A 24,889-nucleotide genomic window follows, 5' to 3' on the forward strand; every position below is an offset into this window, starting at 1 on the left:
TGGGTTGTTCATGGGGATGGGGCGAATGTATATGATTGTTAGTATTATTGTTATTTTCGGTATTTTACTAAGGTGCGTTATTGTTGTATAAAATCAAAATTTCTCAATAAAAATTATTTAAAAAAAAAGAAATAAGATCGAGAATTTTAAAACCAAGATATTGCTTAACTGGGAGCCAATGAAATTGAGTGAGAGGAGTGGGATTAGTAGATAGGGAATGGACTTGTAGTGTGGACCGAAGGGTCTGGTTTCAGTTTTCCAAAATTTAATCGGAGAAAATTTCTGCTCTGCGAGTTCAGGTTCGCAGATAAGGAGGGTGATAACCCAGCAACTTAGTGGAATGTTAGGAGAGGTAATGGTGAGATCGAGCTGGGTGGAGACAGCACACATGCAAAAATAATGCTGTATACCTGTCCAGTGTCAGCATGTAGATGAAGGGGTGGGGGGCAAAGATAGAACCTGGAGAGGACACCAGAGGTGACGGAGTAGGAAGAGAAGCTAATAAACAGAACATATTGACCTCCAGTAGCCTAGCTTGCAGGCAAATTATGCCCATGGTTCATTTTCATTAACATTCTCTTTAGGTAAATCACTCTTTGTTGTTGTGTAGCTGTTGCATATTTTTCTTATTTTGGTGTGTTTATGAAGTCATGGGGCGGACAGTGAGAAAAGAGGCTATGTTTTAGGATGGAGGAATGATTCTTGTCAAAGCAGATTGCCTGACTTGGAGAACTTTCACTCAAGAATATTCTGGAACCAGTGGCCCTACCTGGACCCTGAACTATCTGTGTATTTTTCTGAATTGTTAATCTGTTTATTATTTTATGGACTATATTTTCAGCTTAGTCAATGTGATCGAAAGAGTTTTTTAAAAATGGAATAAAGTCATTGGTATATTGCCATCCAGGATGTTAAAGACTTGGAACCATCATATGGTCATCTTTCTAACACACATGCACAGAAATGTGTTTCTGTCACCCAGAAATGCACCTGCATCTGAATCTGCTACTATGGACAACCCTTGACTTTGAAGTTGAACCTGTTTGCAAAACGAAAGATGGAGATTAACGGCCACACTTGCCTTTGACATTGAGAAATGTTACTTGTTTTGCTAAATGTGCTTTACACTTAATTGCTCTGTTTTATAACCTTGCTCTAGAGTCGCCAGGTATCTTTATGATACCACCTCGAGGTTCAAGATCAAGTGCTGATCAATAACTCAATACACCAGTTAGTAAGGTTCAAATCAAAACACATTTATTATATACACAGTCAATCGCTACTCATGCATAAAATACTACAGAACTAGACTATTTCTACCACTGAAGGCCAATACTTAGCTTTGGAAAAGGAACCCACTGGGTAAGGGAACAATGGCCTCTCGTTCGATCCTGAGTCTGCAGGCTTCCAGCTGGTATGGACTAATGGTTAGGAGTGCCTATCTCATAGCGTGTGTTGACTGGACACTCACTTGTTGGTGCAGATACTAGGCAGGTCTCTGTCAAGGGTTGTTTCGAGCTGCTGGGAGACCCTGCCAAGAAGGACGAACTGAACTTGGGGACTCTATTTTATAGTCCCCAGGGGTTTTGTGCCCTTATGGGCGGACCCCGTACCTGGTTCCAATTGATTGGACTAAGTTCTGATCATTTGAATTGATTTCTCCAATACTGGAGCTGTTCCCTGATCGCTGGGCGGTTCCTAAGTGTCCGTTGGCTTCTTTTGTTTTGGCTCCTGCTGGCGCCGAGGAGTCTGGCTTTACCTCGATTATCTTAACTGTTGCTATTGTTCCCGGGGATCGGTCATCAATATGCAAATGGTCGTCAGTTTCAGTGCTGTCTGCTTTTCTGCGAGTCTAATATACAGGAAGCTTGGCATTCTGCTTGCTTCCCTGCACCTGCCCATTTTTCCCTGCATTCTCAGCGAATCTCCATTTTAAGTCGGGAAGTGGCCAACCCAGATGGCTACAGAAACATCCCGAGTGTTTCATCGGTGTGGAAAGAAAAATGAACAGAAAACCAAGGAAGGGTGACCAATGGCTCAGCTGAAAAGGTCGATTTGAAGGATGGTCATAACGAATAGGGAAACTAGAGGGGTTTAAATAGGGACTTACAGAACGCAGGGGCCTAGATGACGGAAGGAACAGCTTCCAATGCAGGGGAATCGATGTGAGGCCAGAGTCTGAAAAAGAGAGTTCAGAGGCAGGGAGGGGGTGGAGGGGTTTAGAGAGAGGGAGGGAGTAATGCCACAAAATGTTTAATTTGGGGACCAAGGTGACATCTCTGTGAAGTGCCTTGGGATTTTTTTGCCTTGACAAATCTAGGACCTTATTCTTTGGGAGCTCCTTTTGAAAGCCTTCAGCTGACCTTCACCCTCACTGTTTGACATTTCAGCTTTTCTGTTTTCTATAGCTTCATTTGGCATTTGGGTTTCGGGAGCCAGGTAAATCCTTAAGAGTTCACAAAACCCCAGAACGGGGGTGGGGGGAGGGCGAGTAATGATGAGGTCTTACATATGTTTGCTATCATCTGAGGTGTTTTTTCATTCTAAATATTTTTTTCATGGATTTAGCTTTTACTCTATCTCTTGTATTATAAAAGTATTTGCATTTAAATAGGGGCAGCTTACTCTTCAGTGATGAATAGCTTTTCCTTGCGGAATTACTCGCTGTTTGTTAAATGCTGTGATGATTTTAGTTTAAATATTTGGCACCTTGAATTGAAAATAATCGACCGCTTTCGACGCTTGGGCCAGCAGAGTGAGTTAAAGATCACTTTGCAGTCTCTCTCTTTTTTCTTCTTTCTCTCAAACGTTACATTTGGAGGCTTTGGAACGTGGCTCCAGTGACTTGGCGCAATGACTGAACTTTGTGTGGCAGCTCTTTGAAGGATCAGCTGCAGAGACTGGTAATTGGTACGAACCTGCACTGTAGATACCTTGCAAGCAAGGGAGATACAGCTTGTTCATCCAGGACACTGTGTGCGATGATCACTTGTGGTTGCACAGTAACCAGTGCTCTCTTTATCAAACTGCCTTTATCTTGTTTACAGTTAAGCAGACCCCCGCAATTAATTGGTGAGCAGGACTGCATAGTTTGTGCTGATTATTACTTTATCTCCCTTGTACTTCTAAATTAAAGTTATGAGTTTTGATGGACTTGGATGTAGGGGGAGGGAAGGTAATATGTCATTACCTGATTTCAGTCAGAGCTGTTGGACCTTCAGTTGCCATGGTTTCTCAGGACAAGATGAGGCAAAACATTCCTGAAAAACAGATTACCTCATCATTATCAAATGGTTGTTTGTCAGAGCTTGCTGTGCCCATGTTGGCTGCTGCATTTCCTACATTTCATTGGGAACGGCCCTTCAAAAAGGCCTCCTCAGATTAAAGCGCTTTGAGAAAGGTACTACACAAATGCAAGTCTGATGGCTGTACCAAAGCTCCAAGCATCAAAAGGAAGCCGGTCACTTCCTGTCGGTTTGACCTGATCTCGATAACCTGACCCCTCTCTGAGGTCAGCAGCCTGCAATCTTAGGTGGGCAGCTTCAACTCACAAAAACAAAACTGCCTCTTAACAATGAGCTCCCAAACAAACTCTGATCGGTGAGATCACTTTCCCACGTGGAGACCCAAAGCAGTAAACATAAAGGGATAGACCAGGCTAAACATCACGTCATCAACTAAGCTCCTTATTAGCAGACCCAGCCTACCCATGAGCGTGAAATCAGCTGGTAGTTTATATTTGGTTGTCATAGCAACATGTGCACAAAAGCACAAACAAATCTGTTTTCAAACACTCTGCCTGCCATTAATAATAACCATATGAGGATAGTTTAAGCTTCAGCCTGGTCAATGTAATTCCAAGTAGTTTACAGCGCATTTGTAAAACTGGATTCCCCATCATTTAAATAGAATGTCACCCAGAATTGGGCCTTGCACAAGCCGCTTGAGAAAGTTTTTCCATTAGTACTGCAGCTGGCCTACTCGTCATAGTTTAAGGCTGTTTCTTGCGCCAAGAAATTGAATTATCCAATAGTTTTAATGAAACAAGGTAAATAACGTAGCAGTGTAGGAATTATGGGTGGCACGGTGGCATAGTGGTTAGCACTGCTGCCTCACAGCTCCACGCCAGGGGCCAGGGACCCGGGTTCGCTTCTGACCACAACTGACTGTGTGCAGTGTGCTCATTCTCCTCGTGTGTGTGTGTGTGTGGGTTTCCTCCGGGTGCTCCTGTTTCCTCCCACAGACAAAGATGTGCAGGTTAGATTAATTGGCCATGCTAAATTGCCCCTTAGGGGTGGAGTTGCAGGAATAGGGCAGGGGATTGGGCCTGGGTAGGGTGCTCTTTCGAAGAGTCAGTGCAGACTCGATGGGCCGAATGGCCTCCTTCTGCACGGTAGGAATTCTATGAATATTTCAGTTATCAGCTAATTTGAATTAAGAGACTTTCAAAGGGAAGGGGTAGACTTCCTAAGTAAACACAAAGCCCTTAGATCTCATTGGTTAAAATAATTTCCCCCTCAATCGATCGGGTCTAAGACTTATTGGAGCTATCGGGCTCCTCGAACTGACTTTGTCATTCCAAAATGAGGAGAAATTACTTCACTCAAAAGCCTCTGAATCTGTGGAATTCTGTACCCCCAGAGGGTTGTGAATGCTTCCTCGTTGAAGATATTTAAGGCTTGGACAGAGATTTTTGGTTTCTCAGGAAATCGAGGGATATGGGGAGCAGGCAGGGAATTGGAGTTGAAGCCAAAGATCAGCCATGATCGTATGGAATGATGGAGCAGGCTCAATGGGCTGAATGGTCTCCTCCTCCTATCTGTTATGTTCTTAAGATGGTCAGACTGATTTTCCATCTCCACTGCACCTTCCTGCTCTATCCCCTTATCCCATGATTCCCTTAGTATCCAAAAATCTATCAATCTTTATCTGGAATACATTCAACGAGGATGCATCCACAGCTCTGAGATAGAACATTCCAAAGATTCACATATTTGTGAAGAAATTGCACAATTTGGTCCTAAATGGTTCCTATACTGAGACTTAATGACCCCTAGCTCTAGATTCCCCAGTTAGGGGGGAATGTTTCACCCAGCATCTGACCTGCCCCGAAGAATTTTCTACTTTATAACGGGATCACCTATTGTTCTAAATTCCATGGAATATAGACACCATCTGCATAAAATCCACTCATAGGACAATGGCTTTGACCCAGGAATCAGTGGAGTGCAGTTTTATCGACATCACTATCGGAGCCCCAGGGTGGGGCGCCTAGTTTCTCTGAGATCGCATTCCAGGAGCGTAACATGATAGTGTCGTGGAAAGGACAGCAGCAGGTCTACCAAATCCAGAATGTTCTCCTAGATCAGCCACATCTACCTGTGGTTTCCTCAGATCCTAAATCTAATTGTTTTCCACAACAGCATCTAATTACCTCTTGAGCATTCTCTGCCGAAGCCCTTACTGTGCGCAGACCAGCTTTCAAACTTGGGGCCTTTGAGGTCTCTGTTGCTAAGCGACACACAGCTAAATTTGTGGAGCTGTTGAAAAATAGGAAACCAATCATTCTGAAATTTATTGAAAAACGTTGTTGCTGTAACGATTCCAACAGACTTCAAGCTTTTCATGTTGTCTTAGATTAAAAAGGTCAGTAGCTTGAGGTTTTCCCCAACTCCTGCAATAGGTCTGATTCAGCCTTTAATATTCCAGCACAGCCAAGCTACCAAGGAAGGTCAGAGAAGGTAGTTCAAGAGTATAAGGCAGAAGCTCAGGTCAACTATCTCGATGCAATCAAAGATTATGCAACTTGTTCGCGGCAGTGCTCTGAGTTCCTTTTGATAGCAGACTGGGATCAAAGTAGGGAAATTATAGTGATTAACCCAGTCCTTCTATCTATCAGCGCAAAAGCACATGCAGTTATCTACTGCATTGTCGTCATAACTAAAGTGTAGGCCAAAAGAAAAACCATTTAATTGCCCAATAATCCTGCCAAAACATGAAGGTAGTAGCAAAGAATTAACCTTCCACTTTACTGTTTTTTTCATTATTTTTAATCGCTTTGCATTAAAACCTAATCACCATGTATTTATTTTTAGTTCAGCAGTTAAATGCTGATGTAAATACCTGCCGCCCCCAGTACGCCCACGGAACGGTTCAAATCCACAGATTCAAAATCATTTTTGCTAACAAAATGTCAGGCTTGTAAAGCTTGTCTTTGGGTCTAATCTGTGCTTCAACGCTCACTTTGTCATTATTAGAGAAGTTGAAATGACCTCCAATATAAGGAGGCCCCTTGATAATGAAGATGTCGACGAGGATTTGAGAATTTGAGGAAAGGATGAGCCATTCTAATCAGGTCAAATACTGACCTATAAACCTTGCCTTGGTAGCAGGTAATACAATAGGAAATGACCTCTGGGGCAAACTTATAAGCCACCCGTACAGCAACAATATATGAGTAGGTTTATAATGATAGGACTGGGACACAGGGCTAGACACGGGGCTGTTTAGCACACTGGGCTAACTCGCAGGCTTTGAAAGCAGACCAAGCAGGCCAGCAGCACGGTTCGATTCCCGTAACAGCCTCCCTAAACAGGCGCCGGAATGTGGCGACTAGGGGCTTTTCACAGTAACTTCATTGAAGTCTACTCGTGACAATAGCAATTTTCATTTTTCATTTCACTTGTCTCCCTCATCTAAACCCGAGTGAATGTGTTTGTCTTTATTTACAGTAAGGCCTCACTTAAAGTTGTTGTGTTCCTGAAATTGTGACTTTTAAGTGAAGTGATTTTTAAGTGAGTCACAGGTTCCTGTAGGAAGCAATGCTAAAGCCATGGGTTCCTTTGTTTTTTCTGGGCGGAAAATATCCAATGCGCAAATTGAAATACTGTACCTCACATGCGCAGCACTGTGCATTCCCAACTGAAATAACTTGCAATGTAAAATGCATCACTAAATTTGGAAGAAATCCTGTATAAATTGAAGGGAACATGTTTGCAGGACAATGCAGAAAGAGAGACAATGAGCTTCTTTCTATGCTGTATAATTTGATGATTCTGTGATTAGAAGCTGAGGCGAGGTCCTAAGTCTGGTCCTCTGACTCTTTCCCTAAACACTACAGAAAATGTCTGCCATATTTTTCTCATATTTGTCCCCCTCAGTTCACACTGTTGCCTCACAGTGCAAGGGATCCGGTTTAATTCCGATCTTGGGTGACTGTGTTGAGTTTTCAAGTTCTCCCCATGTCTGCATGGGTTTCTTCCGGGTGCTCCGGTTTCCTCCACAGTCCAAAGATGTGCAGGTTAGATGTATTAGCCATGATCAATGCGCAGGGTTGCGTGGGGGGATGTAGGGCAGGGAGAGTGTGCCTGGTAGGGTGCTCTATCGGAGGGTCTGAGCAGACCCAATGGGTGAATGGCCTCCTTCATGCACTGTAGGGATTCTATGGATTCTCCTGCAATTCTGAGAACTAAATGCATTTTTAAAAACTTCATTTGGCATCCTTTCAGTCATGAAATGCTGCTGTCACATCTTTTATCTCTGTTTAGTTGCCTCAATGATTTTCCTCCAAGGATTCTTCACCCTCTGGAGAAAATACACTTAATCCTGTGGCACAATTGCCGACCAGGTCTGGCCTACATGAGACTCCAGATCCACAGCAATGTGCTTGATTCTTAAAAGTCCCCCTCCCCCAACCAGGGCAATTAGGTATGGACAATAAATGCTAGCCCAGCCAGTGATGCCTGCTTCCCAGGAAGGAATAAAAACGTCACCTTCTGGTGGGTTACCAGTATTCTTTGTCCAAATACCACCGATTCATGTCAGTAGGACTTCTATTCATGATTCGTATGCTGAACTGAGAGTCTCCCAAGCCAGTTCCTGAGGTTACAGACAAACCTCCCTACAGCAGTGTTCCATCGCTCTGCCGATGGCCATGACGCCACACTACTCTGCGCCTACAGCATAAAAATGGAACTGGTGACCCAAATCAGAAAACCAGACTGTACAAAAAAAACAACTTTAAATTAAAACCACGGTAAGCGGGGATTTAATGTATGGAAATGCTCATGTGTGTTTAACTGCACGCACACACATACACACATACACATCATTACTGGATGTGTCAGCATATTAAGGGGCCCCTGCGTGTCTGGGTTCATGTGGAGTGATTTGTTTTCTGTAACTCTTCTCCAGAATGTGGCGTGTATGGACGTGGAGGCCTATGATTTATGGCAATTTCCTGACTAAAGATTGTTTGAGGAATATTTCATTAACTGCAACCTTTACCACAGGAAGCGCTCGCAGCAGAGAACATTGCCCCAACCCAGAGAGATTGACGAGGCATTTTCACTGTTAAAATGCCTTGTGCAGATGAGCAATAGTTTCATTAAATCAGCCCATTCTCCAGCAACAGAAGCATCTGTGCAAGATGTTACTATGGTGATGTGCTGATCTCCTGGGAAGTGCCTGGGAAAATTCCTAGCTACCACCTCCAGAACATTCTGCTTGAAATGACAGCAGATATTGAATATAGGCAGCAGAGTTTAAATAAGGCATGGATGGTGGATACATGGTCCCTGTCATAAATGCTATAGCCACAGTAGACCAGTGTTTTCCAGTGCATTGGCATCAGGTCACCTGTGGGCAATTGGGAATCCAGATGTGGCGATTTACGTTACGGATTGGTAAATAAAAACCAAGAAACCAAATGAGCCTGTAATCACAATCCTCATTCGTGCAGCTTATGTAATTGTAGTGTTTGTGATTGTTGCAAATGTAGTCCGATAACAATTTTTTTTTTGTTGCTAGTACTTTACCAGATGCCTGTTCAGTGACAGTGACTATATACATGACACATATTTAACTCCATTGAGTGCAAGGTATTTTCTATTAAAATTACTGCATGTGGACAAAACAGTGTTGCCGTAGCAGCAAGATGTTACCTTGGCGATATGCCGGTCTCCTGGGGTCCATGGAAAAATTGGATTTGCAGTTCCTATTCAGCGATTTGTAATGGACGAGGATGCACAAGATGCTCGGAACATCTGTGTCTTCCCCGTGCGCACCATTGCTATGTGGATAAGAGAGCGCTTCAATGCAACGTGGCTTGGCGAGCTTTATTCAATTGAATTGGTTTGACCTCGGCACCAAGATGGCCCCAAAACAGGGACGGGTTGGAAATTGGCAGTTGGAAGGTTTATCTGCCAAAGACATTTAGATTTGATGAGCTATTCTTTTCCCGCATTTGTAAAATAAATTTGAAAATTGCTTTGGTATATTTTGACTGCAGTCTTTCATTTATACTTCCTATTGTCTGAAACTTATTGTCATCCCACTTTCAAATAATGAGCAGGCAATAGGGCCATAAACCATGTGATTTAACTGTGTACATTTGAGAACACTCTTGGTATTATATAACATAAGACCTGATTTTCTGGCTCAAAGATGCTCATCTGTGCAGTTTGTCAAGGTCTGTTGTTGGGAAGTCTTTTGGGAATTATGGCACACTTCTGTGTCTTGGAGTTTGGAACTTTGACAAGTATTTTCCTAGCTTGAGTGTCAATATTGCCAGCGAAAATTTACACTATTCCGTGACTCTTCCCCAGCACCAAACTATATTACCGCTTGCTTCTCATGAGCACTGTGATTTTCTGGTGTGGATCTTGGCACTATTCACAGAATCCCTTCCTCCCCTTACTCCCCTCAACCCAAAGATGTGCAGGGTAGGCGAATTGGCCATGCTGAATTGCCCCTTAAATGGAAAAAAATAATTCGGTACTCAAAATCTATTTTTTAAAACTCTGTTCAGTTAGGCTGTACCTCATCGATAAGACAAAACTTGCTCCAGCTGAAGATTGGAGAGGCTGAAACCGTTGTTTCTAGCCTCCGCACGGTTGACTGTAATTTCCAGGTTTTCCCTCAGTCTGTGCCAGATGATCCATAAACCCAGGTAAGCCCCTAAATTCACATCATATCCCACCCATCACCAAGACCATCTCGACAGCAGCACCTGCCTCTGATCCTCCCATACTTTTATTGCGACTCCCTTAGCCGCACAGCCCAAGACTTTAATTTCAACAGCATCTTGCAGCATCATCTCCCTTCCCCATCCAACCACAGAACTTCAACCCTGCTCGGCCATTTGACAAGTTTATATGGGCTGATCTGATTGTGGCCTCAACTCCGCTTTCCTGCCTGCCCTCCACCATTCCATAACCCTTGGAAAGGGAGGTGGGTGGCAAGGGAGGTTGTAAGCTCTTGGCACTAACTCCAGCCAGTTCACAACTCCCAACACCAAGGTACAAAATCAAAATCCTCTGGAAGCTGTAAAAGTGACAGGAAAGCAGAACGCGCTCAAAATACTCAACAGGCCAGGCAGCATTTGCTGAGAGAGGACCAAAGTTAACATCCCAGGTCGTTGACCTGATGGAAAGTCACAAACCCAAGATGATAGTTCTGTTTATTTGACGCCCAAGATCCTGCACCAAATCCCATTCATCTGTTACCTGTCTGCACAGAACTTACCCTCAAACTGAATTTGGCCTCTTCAGTTTTGATTTCCAAATTGCTCCAAAGATGTGCGCACTGCTTTCCCTCCTCTCCACAAGATTTCTGGCTGAAATCCCAGCCACCTGGGATACAGCCACTGGTGTATTCTACCCTTTTCCACCGTTACTACCAGGCTTTCAGGCATATGATTTGTGTCTCGGAGGTTCAATCCCCAAACACTTGCTGCCTTCAATTGCCTTATCTATGAACCTCCTCAAAAACTGGCACCTCTCTAACCTTAATTTTGTCAGCAGGTTTTCGACCTGAAACCTGTTCCTCACTTCACTGATGCTGCCCAAACCACTGAGTTTTTCAGCAGTTTTTCTTTTTTACTTACCATAAGAACTAGGAGCAGGAGTCGGCAATCTGGCCCCACAAGCCTGTCCCACCATTCAATAAGATCATGGCTGATTGTTTTGTGGACTCAGCTCCACTTACCCACTAACTCGCCATAACCCTTAATTCCTTTACTGTTCAAAAATCTATCTATCTTTGCCTTAAAAACATTTAACAAGGTAGCCTCAACTGCTTCACTGGGCAGGGAATTGCACAGATTTACAACCCTTTGGGTGAAGAAATTCCTCATCAACTCAGTCCTAAATCCACCCCACCCCCTCCCCCTTACAGCTTCAAAATAACCTCCCTGTTTTTAAACTCCATCCCTCTCGTAATGAAGGACAAAATTCCATTTGCCGCCTTAATTACCCGCTGCACCCGCAAACCAACTTTTTGCGATTCATGCACAAGGACACCCAGGTCCCTCTGCACAGCGGCATGCTGCAAATCTTTACCATTTAAATAATAATCCATTTATTTTTTATTCCAACCAAAATGGATGACCTCACATTTACCAACATTGTACTCCATCTGCCAGGCCCACTCACTTAAACTATCTATATGAAATGAAATGAAAATCGCTTATTGTCACGAGTAGGCTTCAATGAAGTTACTGTGAAAAGCCCCTAGTCGCCACATTCCGGCGCCTGTCCGGGGAGGCTGGTACGGGAATTGAACCGTGCTGCTGGCCTGCCTTGGTCTGCTTTAAAAGCCAGCGATTTAGCCTTGTGAGCTAAACCAGCCCCTGTGCAGGCTATCCCTCGGCAGGCTTTCAGTGTCCTCTTCACACTTTACCACTTATTTTAGTGTCATCCGCGAACTTTGACATATTACACCTAGTCCTCAACTCCAAATCGTCTATGTAAATTGTAAATAATTGTGGTCCTAAAATTGATCCCTCAGGCACACCACCAGCCACTGATCGCCAACCAGCAAAACACTCATTTATCCCCACTCTTTGCTTTCTGTTAGTTAACCAATCCTTCATCCATGCTAATACATTACCGTAACACCGTGAACCCTTATCTTATGCAACAGCCTTTTATGCGGCACCTTGTCAAATGCCTTCTGGAAATCCAGATACACCACATCCACCAGTTCCGCATTGTTGACCTCGCTCATAATGTTCTCAAAGATATCCAATAAATTACTTAAACATGACCTGCCTTTCATGAACCCATGCTGCGTCTGCCCAATGGAACAATATCTATCCAGATGTCTCGCTATTTCTTTCTTAACAATAGATTCAAGCATTTTCTAACCAGCCTATAGTTACCTGCATTTTGTCTAGCTCCTTTATTGAATAGTGGTGTCACATTTGCTGATTTCCAATCTGCCGGAACCACCCCGGAGTCCAGCGAATTTTGTTAAATTACCCCGAGCGCATTTGCTATTTCCCCCACAACCTCTTTTAGTACCCTGGGATGCATTCCATCAGGGCCAGGAGACTTGTCTACCTTTAGCCACATTAGCTTGCCCAACACTGCCTCCTTTGCGATAATGATCGTTTCTAGGCCCTCACCTGCCATAGCCTCCTTGCCTTCAATTATTGGCATGTTATTTGTGTCTTCCACCACGAAGACCGACACAAAAGACCTGTTCAATGCCTCGGCCATTTCCTCATTTCCCATTATTAAATCCCCCTTCTCATCCTCTAAAGGACCAATGTTTACCTTAGCTACTCTTTTTCGCTCTATATATTTGTAGAAGATTTTGCGATCTGTTTATTTCTGAGCTAGTTTACTCTCATAATTTGCTTTGCTTTTTATAGCTTTTATCGTGACTTTCGGTTGACCTTTAACGATTTCCCAATCCTCTAGTTTCCCACTAATCTTTGCCACTTTGTATGCATTTTCTTTCAATTTGATACCCTCTATTTCCTTGGATATCCATGGCTGATCATCACTTTTCCTACAGTCCTTCCTCCCAGTACATATTTTTGTTGAGCACTGAAAAATCACTTTAAAAGTTCTCCAGTGTTCCTCAATTGCCCCACCATAAAGTCTTTGCTCCCAGTCTACCTTAGCCAACTTCTCCCTCATTCCATTGTCGTCTCCTTTGTTTAAGCACAAGGCATTGGTGCTGGATTTTACCTTCTCACCCTCCATCTGTATTTTAAATTCAACAATACTGTGATCAACAATACTGTGATCAACAATACTGAGAGAATCCCTAACTATGAGATCATTAATTATTCCTATCTCATTACACAGGACCAGACCTAGGATAGCTTGCTTCCTCGTAGGTTCTATTACATGCACTCACCTGATGAAGAAACTATGCTCTGAAAACTAGTGATTCCAAATCATTGAATTTACAGTGCAGAAGGAGGCCATTAGGCCCATCGAGTCTGCACCAGCCCTTACAAAGAGCACCCTAATGAAGCCCACTGAACATTTTTTTGGACACTAAGGGCAATTTAGCATGGCCAACCCACCTAACCCGCACATCTTTGGACTGTGGGAGGAAACCGGAGCACCCGGAGGAAACCCACGCAGACACAGGGAGAACATGCAGACTCCGCACAGACTGACCCAGCTGGGAAAGACCGTGACCCAGCCAGGAAGGACAGTGACCCAGCCAGGAATCCTGTAGGACGTTAACCTGGTGTTGTAAGACTTCTTACTGTGCCCACCCCAGTCCAACGCCAGCATCTCCACATCACCATTACATACTATTCGAGGAAACTATTGCGGATGCATTCTATGAACTCCTCCTCAAGGCTGCCTTGACCGACCTGGTTTGACCAATCGACCAATCAAGATTGCCGTACCATTTTGTGCAAGAGTTATTTCTTTGCTTATTGCCCGCCCGTCTGGGTTGTTATTCTTTGGTGGCCTATAGACTACAGTAGCACAGTGGGGGCAGCACAGTAATTAGCACAGTTGCTTCACAGCTCCAGCGTCCAAGGTTCTAAATTGCCCATAGTGTTCAAAAAGGGTAAATGGGGCTACTGGTTTATGGTGAGAAAGGGTATAGGGTGTAGGTGTGGGGCTTAAGTGGGGTGCTCTTTCCACACTCGATGGGCCGAATGGCATCCTTCTACATTGTAAATTCAATGATACTATGATACTCTATGATCAGTGACCTTTTCTCCTTACTATTTGTAAATGGAGTCAACCTTTTTCTCCATTAAACCTATATCCTTTCTCACTATTGCCCTGACGTCATCCTTAAATATCAGAGCTACACCACCTCCCTTACCTTCCTGCCTGTCCTTCGAATAGTCTGATACCAGTGGATATTTAACTCCCAGTCGTGACCATCCTGCAACCATGTCTCTGTAATGACCTCTAAATCATACTCCTTCACAATGATTTGTGCCGTCAACTCATTTTCCTTGTTTTGAATGCCACAGGTATTCAAGTAAAGTGCCCTTATGCTAGTTTTTTTTACCATTCTAAATCCTAAACCCCTCCATTAAATCATCTCCTAAATTCTACTTCACTTTAAATTTTTTCATAATTTTCCCTGTAGTTGAACCCCACATGCTAACCTGCTGATTGGCTTCTCTTTTACCATTAATCTTCCCGTAGTTTTACCCATCCCTTCCCCCCACTTGTTAGTTTAAAGTCCTTTTGACCACCCTACTTATCCTTTCAGCTAGACCCAGATCCGCTCCGGTGAAGACCGTTCAAACGGTGCAGATTCTTCCTGTTCCAATATTGAAAGCATGCCCCGCGAAAAGGAACCCCTCTTTCCCGAACCACTCCTTTAGCCATGTGTTTACTTCCCTAATTTTCTCATCCTAATTTGTATGTGGCTTTGTAGTAATCCAGAAATTATAACCCTTGAGGACCTGTTTTTTAATTTAGTTCCTAGTGCCTGATAATCCCCCAACAGGTCCTCTTTCCTCGCCTTGCCTATGTTACCAAATCTACGTTGCGTACCCAACTACTCTAAACGCAACCAAAGCAGCATCCCCACACCCACTGTTGTACTTGTGGCTATTGGCTACTCCACTCCCAGTCTCGCTTCCCTCATGGGCCCTAGGTTAGAGGCTTTCTTGGTTTTGTTGGCTTCCAACACTTCAGTTAAGACATTGGTGGTATGTTTCTCATGTTTGTTTTTTCCCTTTGTGGTTTGTACAGATCCCCACATTAAAGTTGGCGGAAAAAAAGAAAACGTGAAGGAAGCGAAAGAAAAGATCATGGCTGTTCTCGACACGAAAGTAAGCACGCAATGCCACAATTCATGTGTGTCACCCACTAGTGATCTTTTCGTCTGCATAATCATTCGATAGATCAGTGTAGTGAGATCAATAAGATACACTTCATAAATACATTGTCATGCAATTGCTGCCATTAGGGCGTCAATTATAAACCTTGCCCCATGCTGTCTCTCATTTTATCTCTCTCTCTCTCTCTCCCCCATCAGCTTTTCTGATTGCTGCACATGATTCTCTGCCTATGTCCATCCCTGGTTATGCCTGTTTGTCCAGCACCTCTCTGAGGGCACTCAGTCCCCATGGACCTTAATCCAGCCTGGGAGCATATCATGGGGTCAGTGTCCTGTCAAACTAATTCTAGAAAGCACTGCCTTAATAGCCAGTAATTCCATTCCAGGGCTGTGCAATCCGATACCCCATTTTCCCTTTTGAACAATAAAGCACTGTTGAATCAAAAAGATTCTCACAATTCTACTGCATTCTTTAATGAAAGGAATAAAGAAATTTGGTGACGTGACCAGGGTAGATGGAAAGGATCAACTTATGACAGTAGTGTTTCCTCTTGCACTTTGAATTAGAGTAACCGGGTGACGCTGAAGATGGACGTGTCACACACTGAACACTCCCACGTCATTGGCAAAGGAGGAAACAACATCAAAAAAGTAATGGAGGAGACGGGCTGTCATATTCACTTCCCCGACTCCAACAGGAACAACCAGACAGAGAAGAGCAATCAGGTAATCTCCAAACTTCACACCTCATGGCTGTTGACACTATGTTGGGTCAGTTGTCCATTTGTTGACCTCTCCTGCATTCACCGCAATGCCAGGTTTCTCCCACAGCTCAGCCATCATCAGTTCGCCTAGCTTCCATTGAAGCCAATAAATAAAACCACAGTTGCTGTCTTCACCTTCTCTGGATCATTTGCACAGCCCAAATTGGTTTGTTGATGTTGGTTTTTCGCTTTCTGTTTTTAACTTCTTAAAAAATAAAGCACAGTGTTTTAGCAATGTGTTTGTCATAAGTAACTTGTGTTAGGAACCAAAGATAGTTTTAAGAGATTTACATTAGTGTTGGTAAACATTAGAAAAACAGGCTGGATTCTCCATTATTGGGACTATGTCCCCACGCCAGCATCAAAATGGTATAATTTTACTCCTGAAAATCCTGGATTAAAAGGACACGAATTCCCAGCCCTGCAGGGGGCCAGCAGGGACGCGGAGTAAATCTCGCAGCTTTTGCTGCCGATACGGGCCCCCGCACTTCGGGTCAGAGACCGCGCATGGCGACGGCCTCCAGTGCCCGTGCCATGCTTCATGGTGGACTCGGACCGCGGATCCAGACCCAAGAAAGAGACCCCCGATCGTCCGCGCACCCGACCCTCAACCCCTGCACGAATATTCCCTGGCTGCCTATAATCAAGACAAAGAAATCCTAAAAGGGTTTTGTGTAAAACCTGCAGTAGATTCGCTGATAAAAGTGGAGTAGAAGCTCTGTTCAAAAGAGCTCTTCGGAAAACGTGAAGTGGATTTCGGAATGCAACGTGCTAATGGAAAACTATTATGAGAAATGGTTTCAAAACATGTTTTTGGGAGTGGAATTTGGAAACTCTCATATGGCAATCTGGGGGGATTCTGAGGAAGAAATGCACAGACACTAACTTGGGGTGTGTGTTTGACTACAGCCAATTGGTGCACTTTAAAAAATACACTTTGCCTGTCAATTAGACCATTGTAGCTTCAAATGTGCTGTGTCATCCGTGTTAACCTTAATTTGTGTAATTGTTAAGCTAAAGAGGGAGTAAAGGAGTACGCTATTATAATCTATTTTTTCATATTTAATAGTTTTTTTTCTTGTTGTTGAAACTAATACATGGTCCTGTAAAAGTTACAATCTTTTGAGCCACGGTTCCATATCATCAACTGGGATTGTATATTCTTTACAATTATTGTAGGAAGTGGGAGAATGTGCACTATTCTGCAGCCAAGGGTCATGGGTTCAAGTCCCACTCCGGAGACTTGAGCATTAAAATCTCAACTTGCCACAAATTCCCACCCTGAAGGAGAGCTCCAGTGTTGGAGGTGCCATCTTTCAGATGGACTGATGAGCCAAGATCTCATTGTCCAGCTCAAGCGAACATTAAAGATCGTATAGCACATGGGTGCTCTCCCAGAGTATTGTTTGCCCTCGCACACAAGATAAACAGATTACACTGAATAGCATTTATTTTTATGTTTGTGGGATCTTGCTATGCACACACTGACTGTGGCATTGGGCTGGATTATTTTGCCCTGCCCGCCTCAAGACTGCCACGGGCAAGAGGCAGACAATGGAGAAATCCATTGATCTCGGGCGGGATTCTCTGGTCGCCGGGTGGACGTGGCCAGAGTCCCGCCCATTGTGTCACCCTAAGCACAGTAACTACTGTTGAAAAGCCTGATTAAATAATGGCATTTGGCAGAGTTTATTAAACGGGTTTAGAAAAACCTTTATTGACACTGTAACTAAACACTGACTTGATATTTGGAGATTACATTGATAAAGATTGGGCTTGGTACGGGCAACTCATCTGGAGTTATGGGTGACTGGTCAATCCCTTGAGCCAATAATTTGATGACCTAATCTTTTGAAACAAGAGGGAGGATTACAAGCTCAGGTCAACCTTCAAAACCTAACTCCAACATGCTGCCTAGGCTGGAAGTCTTTTTTAAAAATGCTGGAAGCACTCAGGAATTCAGAGAATATCTGTGAAAGCAGAATGGTAGGGTTAATGTTACAGGTCCATGTTCCTTCCTCAGACCCTTTGTATATTCAGATCCATAACTCTTCATCAGAACTTCTTCATAGGTCTGTAAAAAAAAAAAACCAATGATTTGTCCACAGATGGATGGAATTGGCGTGAGGTGGACAGGTGTACTTTATGGGTGGCATAGAGATGGAGCCTCTAATATGTTGTCAAACAAGGTCCCCTCTATTCTTGGGGTCTTTGAGGGAGTCCCACAGGTTCTGTGTGTTCATCAGATTTTTCGTATTTTTTTTTGTATCAGTGCACTTTTGAGCATATTCCTCCTTTGGCTTCAGTCATTTATTGAAAAGAAAAATGGTTTCACAATGTTATCATTGATTTACGGTGGTAGCTTTGGAAATGTTGAGAAAGCATCTCCCTCGGAGATGGGACCAAATGAGGGTGGGGAGGATCCACAGCAAGTCTCAATATTTGTCAGACGTTCACAAGGATATGTCATTAATGGAGTCCCCAGGCATATACCATTGCTTGAAGGGAGCCCCCATGACAGACATGTTTGAAAATCACACTTCTAATTGATCTGCTTTGATTAATAGGTCTCCATAGCAGGACAGCCATATGGTGTAGAAGCAGCTCGAGGCCGTATTAGGGTAAGTTTGATTTGACAGTTGGTGCCATTGACAGGATCCTCAACAGTTACGGAGAGAAGATCACTTGGACTCTCATAGAGCCAGATTCTGTGATTTTGTTGCTTATAGACTCTCCGATCTTTCAAGCAACAGGAGGGTTTGATGGTTGCACTTGGAACAGAAGTGCTTCATAAGTCGAGTTTAACAGATGAATTTTAAACAAACTGCATGTTTTTTCTTGTTAAATTTGAATGGAGTGCAGAGAACATAAAACGCACATTCATGCTTCAGTTTGCAGAGAAGGTCAATCTGTTGTATACTAACATGTCAACAGTTTTGTTCATGGGGGTGTCTTAGAGCTATCTTCAACATAACTTAAAAAAAGATACTTCTGGCAGCACGGTTGCGGTAGTGCGTAGCACTGCTGTCTCACGGCGCCGAGGTCCCAGGTTCGATCCCGTCCCTGGGTCACTGTTCGTGTGGAGTTTGCACATTCTCCCCGTGTTTGCGTGGGTTTTGCCCCCATAACCCAAAGATGTGCAGGCTAGGTGGATTGGCCATGCTAAATTGCCACTTAATTGTAAAAAATGAATTGGGTACTCTAAATTTATAAAAAAATGATATTTCTAAACGGGGATAGCTCCACAGTATTTGGGACCAGAGTTAACTGTTATGTGAAAACCATTGCGAAAGAAGCTTGAACAGTTTTCAGTGATGAACTAGCCATTTGCACAAGGTGTAGGCATCCCGTACACTGGTGTGTGTGGAAATGGAGAACTGGCAGCTGGATTTGCTGACAGGGACACTCCACCTACCCAATATTCGGGAAGTTTACAATGCAAGCCAGGGTTTCAAATTAGGTTTAAAAAGAAAAATAAGCTGCTTGCCATCTTTTAGATGCTTGGGAACACATGATTGGTAAAATAACGTCGCCATAGTCCCAGATGACCATTGGCTGCTTTCCCCTTTTGCGGAGGAAAGCTGACCGGTGGTGATTTAACCTCAGGCGATGGCCAAGGTTGACAAGGCAAGGCCTTCATGAATAAACTCAGCCGGTTTGAGAATTGAATCCATGCTGCTGGCCTTGCTCTGCTTCACAAATCAGCTGTCTAGCCAACTGAGCTAAACCGGCGCATGAGTATTGTCACATCAGTAACATACACAGTACTCGCACCACTTTTGGCATTCAACAATACAGAAGAGATGGGCACTGTGCCCTAGACACTGGATGGAATTAAAGTTCCTTGAAAAGGAAACATTTATTGGACTATGGGGAAAGAGCAACGTTAATGGGAATAATTGGATTACACTCTCATAGAAACATGCATAGAAAATAGAAGCAGGAGTAGGCCATTCGGCTCTTCGAGCTTGCTCTGCCATTCATTATGATCATGAATAATCAGCAAATTGAAAATGAAAATCGCTTATTGTCACAAGTAGGCTTCAAATGAAGTTACTGTGAAAAGCCCTAGTCGCAACATTCCGGCGCCTGTTCGGGGAGGTTGGTACGGAAATTCAGTTCCCTGATCCCGCCTTCCCCACACATCGCTTGATCCCTTTAACCCCAAGAGCTATATCTCAATCCTTCTTGAAATCGTACAATATTTTGGCCTCGACTACCTTCCAGAAATTCACCACTCTCTGGGTGAAGAAATTTCTCCTCGCCTCAGTCCTGAAAGGTTTATCCCTTATCCTCAAACTATGACCCCTAATTCTGCACTCCCCCACCATCGGGAACATTATTTTGGAATCTACCCTGCTGGAATTTTGTAAGTTTCTATGAGATCCCTCTCACTCTACTAAACTGCAATGATATAATCCTAATCTTTCCTTATATGACAGTCCCACCATCCCAGGAATCAGCCTGGTGAACCTTTGCTGCACTCCCTCCATCGCAACAACATCCTTCCTCAGATAAAGACAACTAAACTGCACGCAATATTCCAGGTGTGGCCTCACCAATACCTATACAATTGCGGTAAAGCATCCCTATTCCTATGCTCAAATAATGTCGCTATGAAGGCCAACATACCATTTGCCTTCTTTACTGCCTGCTCTACCTGCACGCTTACTTTCAGTGACTGATGCATGAGGACACCCAAGGTCTCGCTGAGTATCCACCTCTCTCAATTTACACCCATTCACATAATTATCTGTCTTCCTATCTTTGCCACCAAAGTGGATAAACTCACATTGATCCACATTATATTGCATCTGCTATGCATATGCTCACTCACTCAGTCTGTCCAAATCCCGCTGAAGCATCTCTGCATCCTCCTCACCTCTCACCCTTCCACATAACTTTATACCACCTGCAAATTTGGAGATAATACATTTAGTTCCCTTTCCAAATCATTAATTTATAATGTGAACAGTTGTGGTCCTAGCACTGATTCCTGCAGTACCCCACTAGTCACTGCCTGCCAATTGGAAAAAAGATCCATTTATTCCAACTCTTTGCTTCTTGTCTGCTAACCAGCTTTCTATCCAGCTCAAGACACTACCCACAATCCCATGTGCCTTAACTTTACTTAGTTATCTGCTATGTGAGATCTTGTCAGAAGCCTTCTGGAAGTCTCAATAAATTACATCCACCGGTTCTCCCTGGTCAACTCTATTAGTTACATCTTCAAAGAATTGTAGTAGATTTGTCAGGCATGATTTACATTTTGTAAATCCATGCTGACTTTGTCTGATTATACCACTGTTCCCAAATGCTGTGCTATGAAATCCTTGAGAATGGACTCGAGCAACTTCCCTTCCCTACCGACGTTAAGGCCAGCACAGGATTGATGGGCTAAATGGCTGTTTTCTGTGCTGTGCAGGAAGCAAGGTAAAATCTCCCACACTCTCACTGTGGGAGGCGTATTATAGAAACTGAGACTTCCTGCAGTGTCGTGCAGTATAGAAATTACATGAAATAATTTATTTTAATCAAATAAAATTCACAGAAGGTTGTGGCGGGGTCAGGTTCACTCAAGGTGTTTAAGAAGGAAGAGGGCTATTATCTGGTAAAGGAAGAATGTACAGGTCTATCAGGAGAAGGCTTGGTGAGTGGCACTATGTAAATTCGCCTTCAGAGAGTCAGCATAAATATAAAGGACCAAATGGTCTGTAATAATTCTGTGATCCTGTAATTACATTCAAATAAAATAAATCTGGAAGCTTGGAAGTTATCATTTAATTCTTAATTTTTCAAAGCAAGTTGCACCCTTTATGCATGAATAGAGATTGTACAATGAATAAAGCTTTATTTTTACTTGATGTAACTATCCCCTTTTTGCTTGTAAACAAGTAATCCGCAGACTCCCTGCAGTGCGGAAGGAGGCCATTGGGCCTATCAAGTCTGCACCGACCCTCCAAAAGAGCACCCTACTTGGCGCCCCCTCCCCCATCCCTGGAACCACCACTAACACCACCTAATCTTTGGACACTTAGAGGCAATTTAGCATGGCCAAACTGCCTAACCTGTACATCTTTGGACTGTGGGAGGAAACCGAAGCACCCGGAGGAAATCCACGCAGACACTGGAAGAATGTGCAAACAATCACCCAAGGCCGGAATTGAACCTGGGTCCCTGGCACTGTGAGGCAGAAATGCTAACCACTAAGCCATTGTGCAGCCCTACTTGACTAAGTGGTTGACCCTTAACAGCCGTTTGGTTACGTATTGAGAAGTAGCGAGCAACAGTCCTGAATCTACAGCCTGCGGTGTTTTATTATTGGACAGTTTTTGTTTAGTAACTCTTCCTTCAATGTTCTGCCATCTAGGAGCTGCTTCCTCTGGTGATGATGTTCGATTTGCCCATCGCTGGCATTTTACAGCCAATTCCAGATCCCAACTCGCCCACGATCCAGCACCTATCCCAAACCTATAACATCTCCATTTCATTCAAACAGCGCTCACGGATGTATGGCGCCACAGTCATTATCCGAGGATCTCAGAACAATGCTGCAGCAGTCAAGGTGAGGGCTGTCCCAGTGTTGTAAAGATACTGATTTTACCTTCAATTCAGTAGATTGTAAGAACAGTTGAGAATTACAAAACCGATTCCTTTATGGACCAGGCCAAAACAGCGACTGAATAATACAACCCTACAGTGCAGAAGGAGGCCATTCGGTCCATTATGTGCCTGTACAGACACTTTGAAGGCGCTATCCAGTTATTCTCCCTCTCCCTACATTTCTCCCTGTAGCTCCGCAGATGTTTCTTCCTGCAATATTTATTAAATTCCAGTTTGGAAGTTATTATTGAATATTCTTTCTTCTCAGGCAATCCATTTCCAATCATGACAACTTTAGCATATTTGAAAAAAATTCTCTCATCTCTTCCTGACTGTCACCCTAACCCTTCCAATCCTTTTGCTGATTATCTTAAATCAGCGTCCGCTGATTGCTATTTCTTGCCACAAGAAATGGTTTCTCCATATTTAGTTCTAATTTCCCTGTAACTTGGTTTGTTCTGAGGAGAACTAACCCAGCTTCTTTACTCTTATCACTTAGCTGTAGTCCCTCTCTAATAATATCTCCTCTGCACCTGGTCCAAAGGCCTCCCTAAAGTACAGTGTCCAGAATTGGACAAAATACTGCAGCTGAGGCCTAACCAGTGATTTGCGAAAGGCCTCAGTAAGTCCCTTGACAGCCAGCATGTGCTCTGGCCTTTTGTGTACTGCACAAAATCCACAGCAGAGTAAAATTGACACTGAACATGCCACTAATAAATAGAGTATTGTCCACATATTCTGGTTTCCATAGACCATAACGTTTCATTATCCAGCCCTTTGCCAACTAGAATTCTATATTCACTGTAATTCTGGTCTCAGACTCCCACTGCTCTGAAGCACCGTCTCCTCTCAGCATCGCTCACTCGATCCACATGCTCCCCGCACCTCTTTGAGACCTTAATACTCACGTGATCGTCCTGGAGCTTTCTCATTGGGTAAAAACGCGGCAGTCGCCTTTCATTTAAGTTCATCGGCATTTCCCATTCCTAGATCGTGTCTGATATCTGAGATTTTCCTGTGTTTTGTTTAAAAGACAGCGGAGAAATACATTTGCAAGTTTAATACCAGAACTGAGAGATTACATATATCGGGAAAGGTTAGACAAGCTGAGGCTCTTTTCTCGAGAAATGATCTAATGGAGTTCTTTAATATTATGAAGGAATTTGTTAGAGTAAGTTTACAGATGTTTCCATCTGTGGGGGGAGAATAGAGCTTGTGTCATAAATAGAAGATTACCACCGCTAAATCCTATAGGGAATTCAGGAGAAACTTGTTCACCCAGATAGTGGTAAGAATGTGGAGCTTTCTGCCACAGGGAGTAGTTGAATAGAATAGAATCCCTACAGTGCAGAAGAAGGCCTTTCAGCCCATTGAGTCTGACCCTCTGAAAGAACATCCTACCTTGGCCCACTCCTCCACCGTAACCCCATACCCCACCTAACCTTTGGACGCTAAAGGGCAATTGTAGCATGGCCAGTCTACCTAACCCGCACATCTTTGGACTCTGGGAGGAAACCGTAGCACCAGAAAGAAACCAACGCAGACACGGGCCGAAAGTGCAAACCCCACACAATCACCCAAGGCCGGAATTGAACCTGGGCCCTTGGTGCTGTGAGGCAGCAGTGCTAACCACATGAAAATAGAAACAGAAAGACTGACGGGCTTGTTCAGCGAACATGAGTGTTGGTGTGGACCAGTTGGGCTGAATGGCCTGTTTCTGTGAAGTTAACCCCCCCCAGACATATAGTCTACCAGCATCAGTGAAGAGAAGAGGCCAGCTTGTGGGTGAATTCCTTTGTTCAGATCACTTATGTGTCAATTGTAAACTGCCTGTTCTAATTCCAGGAAGGGACTGCCATGCTCCTGGAACATCTAGCTGGCAGTCTGGGCAGTGCCATCCCTGTCAGCACCCAACTAGACATTGCACCTCAACACCATCTCTTCATGATGGGTCGCAACGGCAATAACATTAAACACATAATGCAGCGTGCTGGAGCCCAGATCCACTTTCCTGACCCCAGCAGTCCCCAGAAGAAGTCCACAGTCTACCTCCAGGGCACCATCGAGTCTGTCTGTCTAGCTAGACAATACCTCATGGTATGCATTCATATTCTCATATCTGTTCTATAAACAGGTCATTTGTAGAATCGCTGATGGTTAATTTTATTAGAAGCTTTTTTACGATATGACGAGAAAATGTCGTTTAAATTTGATGGAACAACAATTCATTGGCTTGGCTGCATGATCGCACAGTAAGTGTTGAAAAGGTAGTTGGAAAAGATCTGTGTTTGAACGCACCTAAGTGTAAATATTTTCACATTGTAAAATTTGAGTATTATGTTCAAGTGTTTTCAAATTCCAATGTGGCAAATTATGAAGCTGCATTCAATCAATCTGGCACCATAAAAATGACTGAAGCCGGCTGGATTATTGTTAAACTGAATTAGTTCACTAATGTG

General features: G+C 43.6%; 1 protein-coding gene across 4 annotated transcripts in view; it reads left to right on the forward strand.

Moving 5' to 3' along the window:
- Positions 1–24,889, forward strand: part of bicc1b (BicC family RNA binding protein 1b) — a 331,511-nt gene that overhangs the window by 247,415 nt on the left and 59,207 nt on the right. For 2 of the 4 annotated variants that reach the window (XM_038822312.1, XM_038822314.1), the window contains exons 4-8: positions 14,976–15,055; positions 15,631–15,789; positions 18,395–18,448; positions 22,198–22,392; positions 24,276–24,527. In XM_038822312.1, the coding sequence (XP_038678240.1) occupies positions 14,976–15,055; positions 15,631–15,789; positions 18,395–18,448; positions 22,198–22,392; positions 24,276–24,527 (740 nt within the window). Of the gene's footprint in view, positions 1–14,975; positions 15,056–15,605; positions 15,790–18,394; positions 18,449–22,197; positions 22,393–24,275; positions 24,528–24,889 lie in introns of those variants that run through there. The other 2 variants (XM_038822315.1, XM_038822313.1) reach the window with 2 other exon arrangements.

This window comes from Scyliorhinus canicula, chromosome 16 (genome assembly GCF_902713615.1).
Source record: "Scyliorhinus canicula chromosome 16, sScyCan1.1, whole genome shotgun sequence".
NCBI classification, from domain to species: Eukaryota; Metazoa; Chordata; class Chondrichthyes; order Carcharhiniformes; family Scyliorhinidae; genus Scyliorhinus; species Scyliorhinus canicula.